This window comes from Lichenostomus cassidix, chromosome 26 (assembly GCF_008360975.1).
Source record: "Lichenostomus cassidix isolate B80296 chromosome 26, HeHo_3.0, whole genome shotgun sequence".
Taxonomy (NCBI): Eukaryota; Metazoa; Chordata; class Aves; order Passeriformes; family Meliphagidae; genus Lichenostomus; species Lichenostomus cassidix.
Window position 1 is genome coordinate 1190024 of NC_139506.1, and position 20294 is coordinate 1210317.

Here is a 20294-nt window from a genome sequence, read left to right on the forward strand (position 1 = left end):
AGGCTGCAGCTTGACTCCTGTGTCCAGTTCTGAACCCTTCACTTCACAAAAGACAGTCCAGAAGGGGGCAATGGAGCTGAGGAAGGGTCTGGAGAGTAAATCATATGAAGAATAGCTGAAGGGGCTCAGCTTGGAGAAAAAGAAGCTCAAGAGGTCCTCCATCAGCCGGGACCTTCTCACTCCCTGCAATTGAAACTCAAGCTGATGTTTGTAACAAGGTGGGGATCAGTCTCTTTTCCCAGGCAGCATGCAACACGGAGAGAGGAAACAGCCTCAAGCTACACCAGGGGAGACTCAAATTGGAATCAAGAGGAATTCCTTCAAGGAAGGGCTTGTCAGACACTGGAACGGGCTGCCCAGGGAGAAGGTGGAGTCCCCATCCCTGGAAGTGTCCAAGGAATGCCTGGATGTGGCACTCAGTGCTCTGAGCTGGGTGACAAAGTGGGTATTTGGCACAGGTTGGACTCTATGATCTCAGAGGTCTTTTCCAACATTAATGATTCCCTGATTCTGTGGTTCTGTGAAGAGAGTTGGATAGGGGCTTGGGACAAGAGCCTGGAGGGACAGGACAAGGGATCCTCATTTCCTACTGCCAGAGGGCAGGGTTAAATGGGATATTGGGAAGAAATTCTTCCCTGTGAGGGTGGGCAGACCCTGGCACAGGGTGCCCAGAGAAGCTGTGGCTGCCCCATGCCTGGAAATGTTCCAGGCCAGGTTGGATGGGGTTTGGAGCAACATGGGATAGTGGGAGGTGTCCCTGCCCATGGCAGGGGGTGGAATGGGATGAACTTTAATGTTTCTTTCCAACCCACACCATTCTATTGTTCTGTGATCTTGGTTGTAGAAAACCCTCCAAAAGCTTCTGGAATCCCCTGCCATTTGGAAACCAGTCATGCAGCAGATCCCAGCTATGAGTTAAAAGAGTCAGAAGAGAGAGCCCTGCAGGCACCACTGCTGCAGCAGCCTGGAGTGAGAATTCCACTCTTCTGCTCAGGCCTGAGCTATTGAGCCCCATGTTGGTGCAATGACCTGTGACCCCAGCGCTGTGTGTAAACTGGAGAACTTTCAGCTTTGGGAACCATCCTGGATGAGTGGGAGCATCAGCTCATGCATTCTTGGCTTGAAGAGAGCTCCCTGGGACACCCAAGCAAGAGGTGACTTCATCCGAGGGGAATTTGTGTTCTCTGGACCACGGGCACCTCAGCCCCAGGGCAGGTGCCATGCTGGGACCCAGGAGCCAAGGAGGGTCGGGAAAGTCTGAGCCTGCAGCACAGCACTGTGCTCTGAGCCTTTTGCAGCCTCTTCTTGATCAGTTTGACCCCTTCAGGCTCCTCATTAATCCGTTACAGACAAGACACGGCCACACAAAAAGAGTTTATGGAAGGAAACCTGGATGTCATTAGCTAGGACTGCTTCTGGGAATGTTTTCCATTGAGAGGAGCCCTGAGCTGGGCCTGCTCCACACTTTCCACTTGTGTGTGTGTTTGGGGTGGGGGTGGTGGCCTGGGAGCACATCGCTGCTCTCCTGTGGAGTTGTTAAAGATGAGATGTGTTAGCAGCAGATGGATCTCCCTCTACCCAGGGAGAAAGCATGGAGAAAGCACGAGATGGACAGGGAGAGGAGGAGGCTGAGTGCTGTAAACAAATACAGGCTGTGCTGAACACCAGCAGTGACAGAGCCAAGTACCTCATTTTGGGGAAGCTCTCCTTGGTGAAGGGCTCAGAGAGAGCTGGGTTGCCTTGGAGCTTCAGATGAGTCAGTCCAGCCAAACCATCCAGGGGCAGCGTGACCAGCTGGTTGTCAGTCAAGTCCCTGGTGGAGGGAAAGCAGAGAGGGAAACCATGGTCAGACTCTGCTGCCAGGGCTGTCTCAGCCAAGCAGAGGGCACTGCCTCGATTGCTCCCTTGATGTGGTGCTGAAATGGGGCTGCATGGGGGCCAGGAGCCTCTGGAGATAAAAATACTGAGACTGCAGTCCCTGGGGAAAGGAGGGACTGGGGTTAGTGGCCATGCTGAAAGCTCTGGGTGGAATCTCCCTCACTGTACACATAGGTGCCCCACACATCTCTTCCTCCATAATGGGTCAGGAATGACTGCAGATCCCAGCCCATAAAATACCCCAGAGTTTTAGAGAGGGGGCTGAGAACTGGGGACCCTCTAGAGCCAGCACAGATGGTCTGCAGTGACTCTTGCAGAAACAGCCCATCATGCTGATATTCCTTAAAGGCATCTAAAGCAGCTCTGAAAGCATCAGGAAATGGAGGTTTAAGTGGTCAGGGTGAGAGCATCTTGAAGATGGCCCCTCCTGCACTTCATCATTAATTGTATTTTCATTATTATTCATTATTAATAGTATTAATAGGAAACCTTGGGATTTGTTCTGTCCACATGAGTGCTGAGACATACATCTCAGCACATTAGTCTTCCAGCATCTAAATTTCAGGTGTTCTGGTAGCTCAGGGAGTCAGGCTGAGCTCCTATCCATGGCCCACTGTGAAAGAAATATCCATGCAACTTACAGCTTGGTGAGGGAGCGCAGGGTCACAAAGGCTTCTGGGTGAATAAACTGGATGCAATTCCAGCTCAGGTCTCTGCAAGGCAAGGACACACCAGTGAGGAGGGAGCAGAGCAGGGCACTGAAGCTGCTGACACTGGCCTGGCCAAGGGCCCTGATGGGAGCACGTGTGGGATCTGTAGCCTCTTGGTCAGCAGCAAGTTCTGTCCCCTTGCAGCTCCCTGTTTGGGTGGTTTCTAACAGAGGGCACAGGAGTTTGCCTTGCAGGACCTTCTTGGACGAGACCAGTGGGAAAGGGTTTTTTCTGGCTTAATTTCTCTAAATTTTTGGGGTTTTATGCCCACATGCCAAACAGGTCATGCGAGAGCATCCCCAGTGCAGTCACACTGCTGGCTGCAACAAGGGCAGATAGGGCCAGGGGTCTGGGGAAGGGGATTTCAGAATGTCTCCTGCCAAGTGCAGTGCTTTGGATTCACTGAGTTCCCTCAGTAAGCTCTGCCTCCATCCCAGTGAGAGGGCTCTGCTCTCTCCATCACCATTAGGATTTCTTGCCCTGAGGCTGAAATCCTAATGTGCCATCACACATTTCTTGCCCTAAGGCTGACTGCAGGACAACCTTCACCTCTCCAGCTCTGAGGGAGCCAAGATACCTGCTCAGATGGGTGTGAAGTGTGTGGGATGAATCCTTCCCACAGGGAGCAGAACATACCCAAAGGTGGTGCCCGAGCTTGCTGGTGTGTGTGTGACTGTGGGCTGGGGCAGCACTCTCATGAGTGTCTGCAGTGTCACATGTCACGCCTCAGTGTTCCCATGCAGTTGTAACCATGGTGTAAGTGACACTCATGGGATCCTGGGAATGCTGGGCTGTGACATGGCACTCACATTGCTGCACCACGGGAAAAGATTTTATGTGATTTAGTTCATTTCCTAACAGAACAGCAAATAAAGACCGTCAGGGCTCTTCCCAGATGTCACAGAGACAGGGCCTGCCAGCTCTCCAAGGTGCCACATTCAGGGCCTGCCAGCTCTCCAAGGTGCCAAGCACTTAGGAGGTCACTCTGTGTGTATGGGAAGTGCATGCTTGGGTGCCCTTGGCATGTGGAACACAAGATTTTGAGTTGTGGGGAGGAACTCTCAAACCAAACGGGATGCTCTGCATGGATGTTCCAGGAGTGCACAGCCCAGGAGCAGCCTGTGTGGCACAAGGGGTGCTGGAGCTCAGGCACACTGGGGTAAATCTCTGCTGTGGGTTCCTCCTGGCATTCCCTAGGACTGTCCATGATGTGGGCTCTGCTATGGCAGAGCTGCTGCACGTGGTGAGTGTGTGGGGTGTGGGCATGAGGGGGCAGGGAGGGAGGGCCTGCAGGCACAGGGGAATCCAAAAGGATGGTTTGTGCCCTCTTCTTTCCTAAGGTGGAAAGGAAAAGGGACTCAACAGAAAAGCCTCCCAGCAGAGACAGAGGCAGTGGGGTTGGGAACTTCCCACAGCCTATCTGGGTTCACAGTTCCCCTTCCCCAGCACAGCCCCAGCTGCTCCCTGGCACACAGTATTGGCACACAATACTTGCATGGAGCGCAGAGCCATCAGCTGCACAAAGGTGTCTGCTCTGATCTCTTGGATCTTGTTGTGCTGGAGACCACTGGAAAAACAGAAACTGGTTTGAGAAGAGAGCTGAAGGCAGCATTCCTACTTTATGGACATCTTTGTCCCATTGCAGCAGATGCAGACTGTCACAGGGGAAGTTGCTGTGCTCGGGAGACCTACTCTTCTTTCAACAATTAAACAGGATGAGCAGCAAAACATGTCAAAGCCATTCCCTCCTCCAGGCAGCTCAGGGCTCAGACAGCCTCTGCTTTTGATTCCATAATGACTCAGTAAAGAACTGTTGATGAGCAGTGGCTGAAGGTGCCCTGTTATGTCCAAATCCACACTGGTTTCCCACTCTGCTCTGCCCTAAGCCTCCAGACTGCTTCCTCTAGAGGAAAAGCAGAGAGCTTGGAGCCAGTGATCAGCAACCAGCTCTGAGTGACCCTTCAGGAAAGACCTTGTGGCGCTGCCCTTTGCGTTGGTGAGGATGAAGGAGGTTTGAGGGCTGAAGGCACCTCAGTGTCTCATGAAGAAAAATCTCAATGTCTGTGGCTAGCACAGGTCTTTTCCATGAGAATTTCTTTTGTGTTTTATAAATAAAGATAAAGTTTGCATGTTATTAAAAACAGTGTCCCAAGATCTGGACGGTGCAGGCCTGGCCAATCTGGCCTAGGGGGAGGTTTCTGACTGACCAATCTGGGTGACCTTTGAAAATTCTATATATATGATGAAATCAAAACAATAAAGGTCTTTCTTTCTTGCCACTGAGAACTGGGTTCTTTTCTCTGCTAGCTGCTCAACAGCGACAAATATCTTGTTGAACCCACCATCCACATGAGGTGCCTCAGCCCCCACATCTCCTTTCCAGCTGCCTCCTTCATCCCCTGGGGGAGGGGAAGGAGCAGGGTGAGCGTTCACACAGACTCTGCTCACTGATCTACACCCTCAAGAGACATCCTGGATGCTCCAACCATGCACCTCAGTTTTGTTTTCCCTCCTGTGAAACAATGGTGAATACTTATTCAGATTCCTGCAGAATGCCCATCATGAATTCCCAGACCTGCAGAAGCAGTGTCCCCATCTGTGACCTTCTGCAAGGGGAGACAGCCTGGTACTCCACATACAGCAGCTCCCTGAGCATTTTTCAGATAATTAACCTGCCTTTAGACCCAGAAACAATCTTGACTGATCTCACACAAGGACCCTCATGTGCTGGCTGTAATGTCTCAGCTGGCATTTGGCCACATGTTCCTGTTCCAAAGGTGGGCACTTGAGGCTAATCCCTTGGTGCCCCATGCAGCCAGGGGCTGCTACCTCTAGCCAAGAGTTCAAGTGGGGGCCACTGGAAGCTCTGGGCACAAATTTTGGGATCTCTGATTGGAAGAGGTGGAGGTTGGGCAGAAGGAGTACTGGAGCATGATGGAAAAAAATTTAGGGGTTTTTAGCTGTGAGGGATCACTAGTGTGGTGCAGGTAAAGGCCTGTGCACCAGCAGTTAGAGCAGGGAGGTAGCACACCTGAGCTGTTTATGTTCCAGGTTGTACCACCAAGCACCACCAGACTTGTTTCCAACGTATTTCCCAGCAGGAATGCTGATGCCTGGTGGAGGTGGAGCTTACAGGACAATAACTTTGGGGTTAAGGGACCAAATACTCATTTTGTAAAAAAATATTAATTTAAGGTATAGTCTATTTGCCTTTAGTAGGCAGAAACTGGGATTTATTGTGGTTTTGTATTAATGTGAAGTCTGAATTTGGCATACTATAAAATTTTGTATGAAGGAACTTAGGCAGAATGTGTGAAACTACAGGTTTAGAATTCTGAACAGTTGTCTTTTTTCAGTGTCCTTTCTATTTTTTTCAAATGTCTTCCTGGGGGTTCTCTCACAGCTGCCATCATAGGCAGCAGGGGCTGTGTAACTCTCATTTTCGAGTGGTTCCACATAGTGTCCTAATGTCCAGTTTGCTAAGGCTGGATGAGCTAGTCTGGCTATCCAGGCTGGGGTGCTGCAGAGAGCAGCACAACCTCTCCTGTGGGGTTTTTTTACAGGGAGGCTGCTCCTGTACATCTCCTCTTCCAGGTAGCAGAATTCTGTAAAAAATCGTGGAGTAAAAAAAATATTTTTAAAAAATTAGTTATTTTTTCCTAGTTTTTCTCAAAAAGGTCAAGAACTTGTGTTCTATTTGAAGTGTAGAGCCAGATTTCCAGACACTTTGAACTGAATGTGAATAACTTTGTCTCAGAGCAACAGCGATGCCTTCCAGGGCCTGGAGAGGACCCAGTTTATGAGCTGAGGAAAGAATTTCCCTTCTCTCAAAGGGAGGCTGGCCCTGGGCAGGGTGGGTAAGAGCTGCTTTGTGCCCATGGCAGGGGACCCCTCCTTGAAGCAGAAGACATTTATGGTGGACATAAACCCCATTCTTGTCCCATAGTGGGACTGGAGTTAGTGAAGTGAATTCAGTGCTGTCACATCCTACTTGTGTTTGAAGTGTCTGGGACCTCTGAAAGAACCTGAGAGAATTAAGCTGCAATGCACAGGGAATGTATTTTTATTCTGTATGTGCACAGGGACAATGAGTGGGGCTCTGGTCTGTTTGCACTCCAAACAGTAAGTATTAATGCACAACTTTCCCAGTGCTTAGGGAGTTCTGTGTATGGGAATTGCCCCTCCCCTCACCACAGCCTTTTCCCCCCAGAGCACAGTACAAATAAGGCTATCTCCATACTCACAGCTCCTCCAGTTGCTGGCACCGGTGGAAACTGGGCAGCTCTTCAATTTGGTTGTGTGACAGCTCTCTGCAGGGGAAGGACAGCACAGGAACGTTGACACATCAAAAACCAGTGGCCCTGAGCTCTCCCTTGGAAGGCAGGTACTGCTGGAGAGTCACCTCACTTCATTCTGCACAGCTCCGCTTTTGGTAAGCCCAGTGAGTGGGATCTCCACTTTTGGTAAGCCCAGGGGAGTGGGATCTCCACTCTGCACCTGATGCTGCCTCTGGGTGTCTCTATGCAAGGCAAGGGTTGCCCCATGATTTACCCACTCGTCCAGCCCCAGTCTGCTCCCCATTCAGCCTTTCCTGGCTTTCTCTGAAGGTTAGGGAAGGGGTTGTGGCATTGGCCAGGATTTGGTTCAGGACATTGCAGACTGTGAAAACCTCTGGTCCTCTGGTTTTAATAATTAAAACATTAAATTATTTTAATGTTAAAATAATTTAACATTATTTTAAATGCTGACACTTGAAAGCAGTTTGCAGCAAACTCCTCTTCCCACTGGTTCATGACCCAGTGTCGTGTCAGCATCCAGAGTAGAGTGGCTTAATAGTAAGAGGAAAACCCACCCTGGCACAGCTTAATGAGAATTTATTGAAGCTGAAACAGACTGGGTAAGGAGTAACGTTTAAACCCAGCTCTTTACCCCACCAGCAGAGACTGGATTTGTGGTTGTTCAAGGGAAATTTGCCCCAGGGTAAAGTTTTGTATGCGGCTTCTCTGCCGACTTTCCAAACTCGGTTTCCATCTTTCTGCCAATAGATTGCTCCTAAAATATTTCAATTATTTTTTTTTGCCAGCCTCCTTACCACCAGTTTTCCATGGTGGAGAGGAGGAGGGAGGGAAAAGCAAGCAAAAGGTTTGTGCTTGGCTCTGGAGGCTGTCACCCAGTAGGGAGGAAGAGCCCTAGCATCTGTCACTGTTCCTTGGTCGCTGTGTCAATCCATGGGGCTTGACAGGGCTGTAGCTTAGCTAACAGTGACTGGGGAGAACCAGCCCTGGGAGTGATTTCTTGTTTCTCCACAGTGAGGGTAACCAGGTACAGCCCAATATCTACAGACAGAGCAGCCTCAGTCACTCATGGCCTGTTGGGAGCATACCAGGATGATGATGCTGATGGCATTAAGGGACTTCAGCTCTGCTCAAGGGAGTCTCACCTATTTCTGCTTGAGAAGAAAGACAAATCTTCCAGAGCTCAAGGACCATTTGAACAGCTGTCTCAGGCACAGGGTGGGATTGTTGGGGTGTCCTGTGCAGAGCCAGGAGTTGGACTCAGTGATCCCTGTGGGTCCCTTCCAGCCCAGGATGTACCATGACTATATGAAATCTGTGCCCTGAGCAGAAGCTCTGGATGAAGGCAGCAGGACAATGCCAGGTTGATGCCAAAAGCTGCCCTGCCTGTGTGTGCTGAGCTCAGCATGGGTGGCATCCCAGGATGGCCGTGACCCTCTGTCCCTGAAGTGGCCCTACAGCCACTGTGCAGGATCTCTGCAGAGAGTCCACACCATGGTGTGAGGCCAGAAATGCATCTTTAACTGTGTCATCTGTGGTCAGATGTGTCACAATTGTAGCTCCCATGGCTGCCAAGGGACAGGCAGAGAGCAACCACTGGGTCTGTGGGGACAGGGGGCCAAGGCATTTCAAAGGCAAGAGAGATGTAAACAGGCACAAACATTGGCCCACACACTCTCTCTCCAAACTCTGAAAGTAATGAGATTAATGTGAGGAAAGTTTATCAGGGAAGAGGAGCAAGGAACAGGGAACAAGGTGGGGTGTCCCAATCAAACTCTTGCACATGGAGGGGGCAGGCACAAAAAACAGGCTTTGCTGTGAGGGATTGCATTTTGATAACTTGCAAACATAAACAGGGGTTTGGGACCCAACAGCTCAGGCCAGTCCAAAAGCTGCACTTTCATAGCAAGTCATCCATTGAATTGGTCCAGATGTCTAAAGAGGAGATATCTTCCCCACAGGGACAGCTGGAACCAAAAGCCTGTAATCTCCTAAATTACAAATTGTCTTCTTTTATTTTTATGTTTTATTCTTGTTTCCAATTTCTGTGATTAAGAATTCACTCCTGTTGCTTTCCTGGAACAAACTTGTTTTCTTTTTCAGCTTGCTTGTATAAAGACTGATGAGAGGCAAGCCTCCTGTTGCCCTAAGGCTGCAAACTTGTATAAATCTGGCTCATGACTCATTTCCTGAGGATGTCTTTGACTGCAGACATAATTGGGGATCTCAGGAATCAGGGGTGTGATTCCTGAGACGATGCTGAATCTTTCTGAGATGTTGATTTTCACCAAGCTAGAGGAGAAAGCATGACACACCCCCCCCAGCATCATTCAGTGCCCAGCTAGGCAGGCAGAGCCAAAGAAACATAGAGACAGCAAAACCCTGATGTGGCTCTGCTGCCCCACATGAGGAAATGTGGCCTTGTGGCCTCACAGGGCTCCATCAGGTCAGACCTGATCCCTCCTGGGATATGAACAGGATCCTTCCTCCAGATGATGGCACTTGCTGGAGCTCTGACTGCAATAAGCCAAGGCTGGGGCAGAGCGTGAATGTGATTTTCCCCTTGTTTTTGGGCTAAGAGCTTCAGCATAGCTGGGTGCTCTGAAATGCTGTGGCCATTCCTACCCAGCTCCCTGTGTACCCTCTCTACTCCCCTTGCATGGCAGGGCAGTTCCTACTGGCGCAGAGCAGGGAGGATGTGCCTGACAGCATCACACTGGGATGAAGCAGCAAGTTCAAGAACAAGAAAGAGCTCAAGGTAGTGCTTAAGAAGATGGTGATTTCTGCATGGAAAAGATAATGGGAATAAGAACCACAGAATGGTCTTCTATAGCTGGTCCTCTCCCTGAGCTAGACAAAAGGAAAGCTCAGTTCCTGGCAGCGTTTTTCTAAGGAGAAGGCAGGACAGAGACATGTGTTACTCACAGGACTCGGAGGCTGGGCAGCTGCTGGCACATCCTTCTGGGGAGGAAATGGATGCCTGCCCGGGTCAGGGTCCTAGAGGGATGGAGGAGAGAGAAGAAATGGTGTTGCTGACAGCCAGTGCTCAGACTCTGTGACCCAGAAGCCCAGCAGATAGTGGCAGGAGAGACAATATCAGTGGCACAATGAATACCTGGAGAGGATAAAAAACTGTGGCAATTTTGGAAACAGGCACTGCTGCTGGACCTGGCTAAGGTGAATGTGCCTATAAAGAGTTCTGGGCCACTGCTGAGTGCTGAATTCCCAGCTGTCCTTGGCCATGTTGGGGGCAGGTGGCAGTGCCCTCTGTAGCATGCTCCGCCATCCCAGTTCCCATTGTCCAGGCTGGACAGGTATGGAACCAGGACTACCTCAGAAAGCACTGTGTGGGGGATGGCTGGTGTGTCCCCATGTGCCTGAGACACAGCATGGCCAGGTCACACCCTGGCCTGGGGTGAACCCAGTTTGGGCACAGCATGGGCACCAGTGAGAGAGAGGAGAGCCATGTGTGGCCAGGGGCAGCCTGTCCTCCAAAGCCCTGCTCTCCAGGGCCTGGTGGGGTGAGGAGAGGACCAGAGTGGCTGCAGGAGCCCCAGGCTGCATGGCAGAATTTTCCTGAACTGCTCCACAGGGCTGATTCCACTATGGGCAGAGACACTGGGGCTCAGCAGGAGCACTGCACTCACAGGCTTGCTCCTTCACAGATGCAGGAGGGAAGGAAGGAGAAAAAAAAAGACTGGAGCACACTCAAGAGTACCAAGAGAGCCACTCACGGGGAGGAAAGCTGCGTTCAGGAGCCACAGGGGTGAAACGAAGCAGAAGGGTGAGTGACCAGGGAGAGGCAGAGCTGAATACTGCACAGCACTGGGAAAGTTGTCCTCACTGAAACAGCCTGGAGCGCCTTGAAGGAGGAAGAGCACAGCTAGCAGGGTAAAAGGGAGAGAGGTGCCACTCACAAAACTTCTAGGCTGGTGGTGCCCTTGAGGTCCGGGAATTCCCTGATGTCTGTTGCTCCATTGAGTGACCTGCAGAGAAATGAGGGTGAAGTGAGGTGGGCAGAGGACCTGGGGGCAAGTGCAGCTGCCCAGGGTTCCAGACCCATCAGCCGTGGTGGCAAATCTGCCTCCTCAGACCCAGATGTGCTCTGAGGCCCAGATCCAGCATGTCCCTGTGGCCCTGTGCCATGTGGATACAGCAAGATGGAGCTGGGCTCTTCTATGCAAGGAGACTTGGCAAGCTCAGAGCCTCTCCCAGCCACTCACATTCTTGGCATGATCTCTACCCAAATTAAATAAAAAAACCCCAAACAATTACCATGGGGAATGTAAGCAGGGCATCCCACCCAAGCCTCCCTGGGTCTATGCATTTGGATCTAAAGAATGCAGGGCTATTTGAATGATTTATTTTATGTGCCTGGGTGAGGCTTATAAATAGAGATTTTTGAGGTTGCCTCAGCCTCAGTATTTTTAGTGCTGTGCCACAACAGGTTGGCTGAAAAGCCAACATGGAGCAGCTGTTGTGGTCCAGGTGGTGCCCAGCCTGTGCTGGTGACCCTGGAGCAGGCCTGGGGCCAAATATGTGAAAGCAGCACTGCCACTGCTGGCTGCCCAGTGATGTGATTTGTGCTGTGGTGTTGGACATGTGCTCCTCCACTTCTCCATCTTGCCAGTGTCCTTCTGTTTGGGCAACTATGCAACAAAACAGCAAAAGCTTTGGCACTTGTGTGTGAGGTCTTTGCTGGTCCTGGCCCAGCTGTGGAGACCCTGGAAGGCCTCAGTCCCTGTCAGATGAGTGGGCAAGAGGAATTAGTGGCTGCATCCAAAATGTCCTTTTCAATATCCTTCCTCAGAAGAAAACATCTGCAGTATCTACTCCTTGGAGAACCCTTCGGGGCTGGCTAACAGAGTGGCTTCATGGTCCTCTCTTGGCACAGGGGCTCTTGGAAAAAGGGAAGGAGGAGGCCACAAAGGTGACCAGTGCACAGGGCTTGGAGCTTGGATGTTACCTCTCTGAGGATGTGCTTGGTGAACTTACAGTGTGTGGAGCTTTGGCAAGTACTGGAAAGCAGACTGTCCAACAAACTGGATGGGATTGTCATAGAAATGGCTGCAATGGGAAAGAGGAACTGGTCAGAGTCTGCTGCACGCAAAGAGAAGATGGTATTACAGCTCAAGAGCCTCAGAGCTGCCAGCAGTAAGCCATGCAGGAGGTGCTGCTGTGCCGTAAGGAAGTCTTGCTCCCAGATAACCACAGGCTCTCCCACTGGCCTATTTTGGCTGGAGATTGGTGCAACTGAGGTCTCCTGCTGCTCTGAATGGGCCCTTTGGGGTTCTACTAGAAAGGTGTAAAGCCCTTCTTCAATCCTACCTTGCACTGGGTAGGATTGAAGAAGGGCTTTACACCTGCTCTGATGTTACACACCTACAGCACCTTTCCCACTTGTCACAGTCAGTGGGGAGAAGTGAGCTCTTCTGGGATCCAGCGAGCTAAGGGAGGAGCTGAATCACCTCCTGCAAGAAGCACTTCGCCCCCACTGACCATGAAAGGCTTTAGGTGGGAAGATCCAGTGGAGAGATGAACATCCTGGGTGTTCAACCTCATCACTCTGTGGATGGTGCCCAAGGGAGGTGGGGATGAGGCTGCTTGTTTTGGCTGGAGCACAGAATGGTTTCTCCCAGTGTCACCATGGCTTTCCAGAAACTGTTTCTATAATTGGAGTCCAGTTTGGACAAGCAGAGCTTTTGTCACTTGCCATGATTTTCAGTATCTGTGGGTTCAGAGAAATATCCAAAAATCTCTACCTGTGCCTGGGTCAGAGGAGAAATGAGCTGACAGCAGGGTGCATTTATCTGCAGAGCTTTGTGTGCACAGGTCTGGGCAGACACACAAGGATCTGGTGTCCCTGACACATGGAGCTGCTGCTGAAGCTGGCCAGCAGCTTTTCTAAACACAAGGAATAAACCTCAGCAGATGTCAGCCAGGGCTTAGAAGGTTTCCATTCAGATCACCTATATTTTGCTCCTTCCTTGCTATCAGCCTGTGCTGCAGCAAAGTTCAGCAGCAGGGAAATGAGAACCCACAGCAAAAACTGGGGTGTAGCCGAGAAGGAGCAATTTCAGCCTGTGCCGGCACATGAATAGCAAATATTAGATTGTTGTCATGCTGATCACTGTCAGAAATCCCAACCAAAGACATTCAGGAAATGCCTCTTTCTGGGTCATACAAAGATGTAGGAAACATTATTTAATTTTCTTACATTGTTTGGAGGAGGGGATTCCCAACAAATGCGTTCTCTGGAATAGCTTTGATGTTGTTGTTATGAAAACCGCTGTTGGGAGAAACAAATATTGATATTAATTAAATTAACCTTCTTTCCTCAACACTTTTAAAGCCAGAGAACCTTCAAAATACACATAAAATAGGAGATATAGCCTCCTTCCCAGCTGCAGCATCATCCCAGCAGGTGAACAAGGTCTGTGGTTTGGCAGGACAAAATCTACTGCATTTATTCTGTGTAGAGCTGGGTGCTCCATGTGTGACTCCACCGACCCCACTGAGGATACAAGGACTCAAGGTTTAACATTTTACAGGTAAGGAAACAGGAAAAAGCCAAATACAAAATCTTCTACCTTCCAGGAACAACAATTTTTATGGATGGTCTCCATTACAGCTCCACAGCTGCCAACCAGAGTGCACCAGGAATTATCAGCCCATGTGACTTTAAAGGATTTGTAGCTCTAGCTGGGATACTTTTGATTACGTTTGAGAAAATTTCTATCAGCAAACTTTTGCAGCAGAAGAGAGCTCTGTGGCCACAATCTGACCTCCTGTACGGCAAAGTCAGCCACAGGATTCTGTGTCCAGGACTAAGACCAGGCTCTGGGTGATGCCAGAGGAGTCTGAGCAGGTGGTTAGTTTGGAATTTGCCTCTTCTTTAGCGACAGGCATTTCAAAAGCCATTTCAAAGGGGATTAAGGATCTTATTCTCATTTTGAAGGTGAGAATAATGACGATATCTGGGCTGAACAGAGAAATCTGAAGAGAATTCTTCCAGTAAAGAAAAAAGAAGTGTCAGATTTTTACTCCAAGGCTCCCAGAAACATGAGAGCAGCTGCTTTTGTCCCACCCCAGCCTGGTACCAGTGTGAGACAGGAACTGTGGATCCACATCAACTCACCCCACCGTGGGGCTTCTACCTTCATGGGTGATAAGTTGGATGGTTTCTAATTTTTAGTGTCTCCCAGGCTGACCAGTTAGAGGAAGGAGAGTGCTCCACTAACATGGTTATAAACTTTGGTAATTCCCTGTTATAAATTTATCCTAAGGGATATAAAACAGTTTCTGCACATTAGAGGAGATGGCACAGGGCCTGCAGAAACTATGGCCTCTCAACAACTTGGAGAACTCCAGGCTGTGGTCCCAAGCTGGGGACATCAGAAGTAGCCAGGGAACAGATGGAGTTTGAGTCCCTTAGATGCCACAGGAGAGTAAAGAACTGTAGGAGGAACCTTCTCTAAGGCTGACAGGGATTCCCACTCCCCTCCACCAGCCATGGTGTGGAGGCTGATGGGGAGGTGATCAGAGCTGATGGAAATCGAGGTCTGGGAAGGAAAAGAAAGGCTTGGATTGAGTTCTCTCCTCCAGTCAGAGCACACATAATGCTTTATTGGTCACTCTCCATCGGGGAATGGTTTTGAAAAGGAATAAATGGAAAATCTCACAGCTCCTGCAGTCGGCCCAGCGTCCTGATAGCCCCAGGGAATTCCAGCAGCTCATTGTAGTTCAGATCCCTGAAAGACAGAGAAGGGAAAAACACTATTAACGTTGCTGTAGGAACTCAACCATGTATCTGTGCTTTGAAGCCACGGAAACTTGGTCGTTAACATGGGAGACAGGTTTTTCCTACCATGCTGATCCAGCCACTGCCTGGAAACACAACCTCACACATTCCTGCAGCAGGAATATTCCCTGCTCGGAGCACTGTCAGGCCAGAGCCAGTCCAAGCCATGGGACTCCTCCCTGCCAAGTCCCCCACACCCAGCACTGGGCAGTGCTGCTGTTTCCCATCTCCCAAGGGCCCTGGCCCCTTCCCCAGGAGCTCATCCCTGGGGCTTTGGCTCTGAGTAATTTTTCTTGCCTTTCCAGGTCAAAAAGGGATTCTTTGAAGGATGAGAAACATGAGCACCTTCAGCTGTGTGAGTCCCATGAAGGGCTTCTCTGGGCCCCCTTGCTCTGTGGTGCAGAGGGGATCAGGGGAACATTCCCTCATTGTTTGTCCTGGGGATGCCAGGTCTCCCTGCCACTGGGACATGCTGGGACTGGGACCAGTGGGAAGACCTAGGTCTTCTTCTCATGGTTGGGGTCAACCCCACATTGAATCTACGAGCCAGTTCTGGAAGTGATGTGCAAGAGGTATTGACACTATTGAGCATTAAGTCTAATTTGCTGTGTAATCAAATAAATAAAATATGGTATGTTGGTTGTAATGACAACTGTAGAATTTACCCACCCTGACTTGGCAACCAAAAGAGGCATCTGAGTCTGAATGAGACCTCAGGAGCTGTGTTTGTTCTCCAAGGATGGGCTCAACCTCTGGGAAAGGATTTATTTGACCTATGGGGCACTGCTGGCAACCTGGGAGGAGCAGCCTCCTGCAGGCACCAATCCTGCTGCTGGCTGGAGGGTACCCATGGAGACTGGCTGGGCTTTGGGTGGGCAACACTTCTCCTCTAGCATGCCCAGAGTTCTCCTTGGAAGGTGATTTCAGCTGCCATAGTAACTTTTGACCCTGTCCTGGCCATCCCACTTTCCAATTCACTGGAGTCTGAAAACCATGCAACTGCTTCCTACCTGCATGACGCTCACCAAGTTTTAAGTGGTAGATACTTTGGAACATGATTACTGGCTCCTGGAGATTACTGTATAATTACACTTAATGAACCTCAAAGTAATTACCATGTAACCTGGATTGTGGTTTATGGAACAGAAATAACTGAGCATTTACACAGCAATGAGCTGCTGCCCAATTACCCTGTAATTCTCATCCTCTGGGCCCTGGCATGGTCATTATGTTATGATCTGTCTTGGCCCCCTTGTCTCTTACATCTTCTCTCAGCACCAGTGCCCCTGCCTGGGAACGACTCTGTGGCACCACCTCAGCTTTGCCCTGAAGGTGTTTACATGGGAAATCAACCCAGAGAGTCTCTCCAAATTGGTCCTTCCAGGACTTCCGGCTTATATGATTTATGTCTTAGGGAATGCTTATCAGGGAAGTACAAGATAGGGCACAAACCCAGAAGAAAAATACAGAATGAGGTTGTCATGGGTGGATTTTGTCTTGTGTAGCCCTGACAAGGTCCATACCAGACCTAGTTGCTGGATTCCCTGAGAAGCCCAGGGGCTGTGGGAGGTCCTGATCTGGCAGGGTTTGTCCCCTGACACTCAGGGCAGTTTTCCCTCCTCCACTTACACAGGGGTCTGGATGTTGGTACTATGTGTAGGGATTTGAGAAAACAAATCCTGCTCCTGTAGGACCTGGAAAGTCACCATTCACAGTGCTGGCAATCAGCAGGGAAGGAGCACAGGGCTGGTGGTGACACCATGAGCTCTGCCTGCCTGGTGTCCACTCTGTGGTGTGGTGACTGTCCTCATCTGGCTCTGTTCTCATCTGGCTCTAAGCACATCAGTGGTTTTCCTCAGTCTTCTCTGCCTGAGCCCAAATTGATCTATTCAAAAACAAATAGCCCAACACATGACTGCTCATAGCCTCACTCTTTGCTTGCAGCTCCTTATCAGCTGCTTGGATGCTCTTGGCCAGTGTCTGCAGATGCCACCTGCCAGGTTCCACCAGAGCCTGCCTCAGGGCTCTCAGTGCAGGGGCTTGGTTACCAGGGGCAGGACTGTTAACGATACACATCCCTTCTCTGCAGCTCAGGGAGACACAGGAGTGGATTTCCAAAGTGAACCAGCAATGGAAAGTACAGACAGGACCCCACTGGGCATTTTCAAAGCATCAGTCAAATCTGATTAACCTCCAGATCACTGCACTGGTTGAAATCAGAGGCATTAGCAGCCTAAATCGACTGACAGCCCCGAATTATGCACGTAAGGTGCATAATACCTTTAAAAATTTCACCCTGCAGTGACTCCCTGAAGTTACAAGGAGATTCCACAGGTAGCAGGAAGCTGCAGAGGTCATTCAAGGCTGGGTGTCTGTCTGCCTGTGCTACTTCCCTCCCCTGCACCACAAACTGGTAGCTGGGATGAGCCTGTGTGATGCCAAGGGATGGGCCCTAGAGGAGAGGCATTGTGAGCCACCCTGGGTGACACTGAGCTCATCACTGCTGTGTCACTGTCACTGCAGAGGCTGCCTGGGATGGCACAGGGCTGTTTCTCCCCAGTGACACCCAACAGGGCTGTGAGCTGTTGACAGATGGAAGACATTGCCCAACAGAGAGGAGGCTTGGCTCACCTGTGATTCACTAACAGAACAAGAGATCTTAGATCCACAACTAGCACTATTTACAAGGAATAATTCAGTGTGCTGTAATATTTGCTCCTGTCTTTCTCTAAAAATGTGTTTCCTTTCCAGCCTGCATCTCTTCCAGGCAGGCTGGTCTTTCATCGGCAGATGAAGGTTCTGTTTGTACCTCCGCATGTGTGCAAGTACCTACAGGACCAGCTCTTCCTGAGCAAACACACACCGTTCCCAGCCCTGGCAGCATCCTGGGCCTCCCTCCCCTCTGCACTCGACAGATACAAAGAGCATTCATTGTGTTCTGAAGCTCCCGCTGGGTAAAAGCCCATCTTGGAATGCTGGCAGACACTGGGCTTGTTGGAAAGTGGAAATGCAACCAGGTGTAGTCACTCTGCTCCATTCTGTTCAGAGGAGACAATGTGCTCGTGCTCAATCCTGCCTGTGCTTCCTGGGTTTTGGGGAGGTGAGCCTCCCTCCTGGAAAACACCCCAGCTGCTCTGGGGAGCAGAGCCCTGAGTGCTGCTCACAGGTGGCTGCTCTGGAGCCTGTGCTGCTCTCACTGCCCTGACTTGTCTCCAGTGCTGCTCCCAGCCCAGCTCTGCTCAGTTCATGGTGTTCAGCTGGCTGCAGGGGGCTGGAAGAAATCAGCACCCAGGATGGCCCTCAGATGTCATCTCTTCCCTGCAGCAGGGCCACTCTTCCCAAAGCCCAGGCCCAAGCCATGATGCAAAGGGGGCTTTCCTCTCCCTTCTCCTTCTTTCACAGAACTGGAATTGGGCTCTGGTCCAAGCAATGGCCCAGAAACTACATTCACCTCCACCACAGTGTTCCTGTCAGTGGGGAAGTTTCTGTTCATTTAGTGAAATTCAGTGCTCAGGTCTTTCCACAGATGCTAGCAGGGCTCCATCTGTCCTCTCTGCCTGCTCTCCCATGGGAATTTGGCCCAGCCTGTGTGCCTGCTGGTGGCTCTCCAGAGCTTCTTCCCCAGCATAGGGTCAAGGCAGATTGGAGGGAGTCATGGCTCAGTGGGTCAGGGATGATTTTGCCTTTTGATTCCAGTGGAAAGAAAATTTCCTCCACTGAATGTCAGTGAGCTGCCCATTGTTCTAAACCCTCTCCAGGAGCTGGTGGATGTAGGAAATGGAGGTGCTGCAGCAAACACCTCAAAGGGTTCCCTTCCTCTCCCTGCCTTGTCTCAGGAACTTGGGCAATGCTTTGCTGCCCCAGCTCCACACTCTGACACTTTCCCACTGCTTTCAGGTTTGGGATGATGCAGGGAAAGCTGCAAAAAGCCATTGCACTGTTCCCACTGCACTGCTGTGGCATGGGCTGGGGTGGCCCAGGAAGCCTCTTGGCCCAAGGGAGCTGGACCTGGCAGGGCTGCCCCAGCTCTGGGGTCTGACCCAAGGCTTTGGGTGGGGTTTCCTGGCTGTGGAGTGCTGCCCTTTTTGGCACAAGGTAGATCAATGGCAGCGTTACGGGGTAGAAGGATGGCCATGCCAAACAACAGGGAAGACTAGTAACAAAATAAATAGAAATAATGAGCATGGCATAAGGGAGGTTTCCCCATTATCAAGGGCTTTTGAAAGCAAAACCAACCAGGCAAGAGCTACAGAACTGATGTGCAAGAGCAATGACCATAAATAATCCCTTTCCTCAGTTGGGCTCAAAGTCACCAGCCCTAGCACGACAGTGGCATGGCAAGAGGAGCCTTGTCTGTTCTTCTACTTGAAATTAAAGCCTCTGAAAGGTCACCCAGTCTGCCCAAGACACAGTGAACTGGCTGGCTTTCCATTGTTGTTATTGCTAGAGGGAGCCTATAGCTTCATATTTGGAAGTTCTTAACCAACCCTGTTGTTTATTTAGAAATAAAAGTAAATTGACATCAAAGGCATAGTTATTTTGGGCTTTAACTGCCAGGGTGATTTGAAGCTGACAACAAGCAGCCTGGAACTATTAATATCTTCAGTCATGCCAAAAGGAGAGAAGGAGGGGAAAGAGTCTCAGGTCAATTTTCTGCCTGTTAGGGACTATTAGTGGTTCCACACAGGAAGCCAAAAAAAATAAAATTATATAGTACTATAAATTCTTCCATAAGCCACAAAACACCACAAATTTGCAGCTAATAAACCTGAAGATGAAGTGAGATTAGACGCTGTAGATGGGACATTTGCTGACTATTTCAATCCCAGTGGAGTTGGAGACGTTGCCATGGTGCCTGGAGGGGACTTTGTGCAGCATCCCTCGAGGACCTGCATTTCCACCTGTCCTGTGCTGGCACCTCATCAAGCTGCCAGTAAATGTAATTACTGCCTCTGCTAGTTGTGCTGGTTACTGTGGGCAAATCAAGCCCTGGAAATGATTTAATTGGTAGTCTGGAAGCCCAAAGGGGCTATCGTGACCGTGTAGTTTGACCTCTTGCCCAGCACTGGCCAGACAGCTTTACCCAGACTCCTTACATGCAGTCATGGCTTGTGGCTGAGCTGAGCTCATATATGAAAAGGAGCTGCACAATCAGGTGCCATATTTTACAGAATCACAGATTCATTAAGGTTGGAAAAGCCAAGATCATCAAGCCCAACCATTAACCCCACACTACACCATGTCCCTAAGCACCCTAAGTGTTTTTTGAATGCCTCCAACACTTTCTGTTGAGTGGCATCAGCCCAAACCTCGCTGTCCTGGCAGTGGCATGCACTTAATGTGTGCTCTTGCCTAGCTCAGCCTGGGGGATGAGGTGCTGCCAGAGCCTGGAATAAATGAGAGGAGGGAAGAGGGATGTGGAAAGACCCAGAGCACTTCTCTGGCTCCAGGCAATGTGTCCATCCCCTAAAGGAAGACATGCAAGAAGGGGATGTTCATGTGCACAGGAGAAAGAAATGACCCACGATGGGATTCTCCTGCTAGGGTCAGTGTTTTCACTGGGAAATTAATCATGTCCTAGAAAGCCCCTTTTTTTGCAAGCTCTAAGGA

At 50.2% G+C, this 20294-nt stretch overlaps 1 protein-coding gene across 2 annotated transcripts in view; it reads right to left on the bottom strand.

Annotated features, from left to right (window-relative positions):
• LGR6 (leucine rich repeat containing G protein-coupled receptor 6) overlaps positions 1-20294 on the bottom strand; it is a 143755-nt gene that overhangs the window by 11945 nt on the left and 111516 nt on the right. The window contains exons 7-15 of one of the 2 annotated variants that reach the window (XM_085082959.1): positions 14566-14634; positions 13101-13172; positions 11879-11950; positions 10801-10869; positions 9809-9880; positions 6833-6898; positions 4084-4155; positions 2520-2591; positions 1688-1813 (exon numbers count right to left, since the gene is read on the bottom strand). In XM_085082959.1, the coding sequence (XP_084939085.1) occupies positions 1688-1813; positions 2520-2591; positions 4084-4155; positions 6833-6898; positions 9809-9880; positions 10801-10869; positions 11879-11950; positions 13101-13172; positions 14566-14634 (690 nt within the window). The remainder of the gene's footprint in view (positions 1-1687; positions 1814-2519; positions 2592-4083; positions 4156-6832; positions 6899-9808; positions 9881-10800; positions 10870-11878; positions 11951-13100; positions 13173-14565; positions 14635-20294) is intronic. The other variant, XM_085082960.1, reaches the window with a different exon arrangement.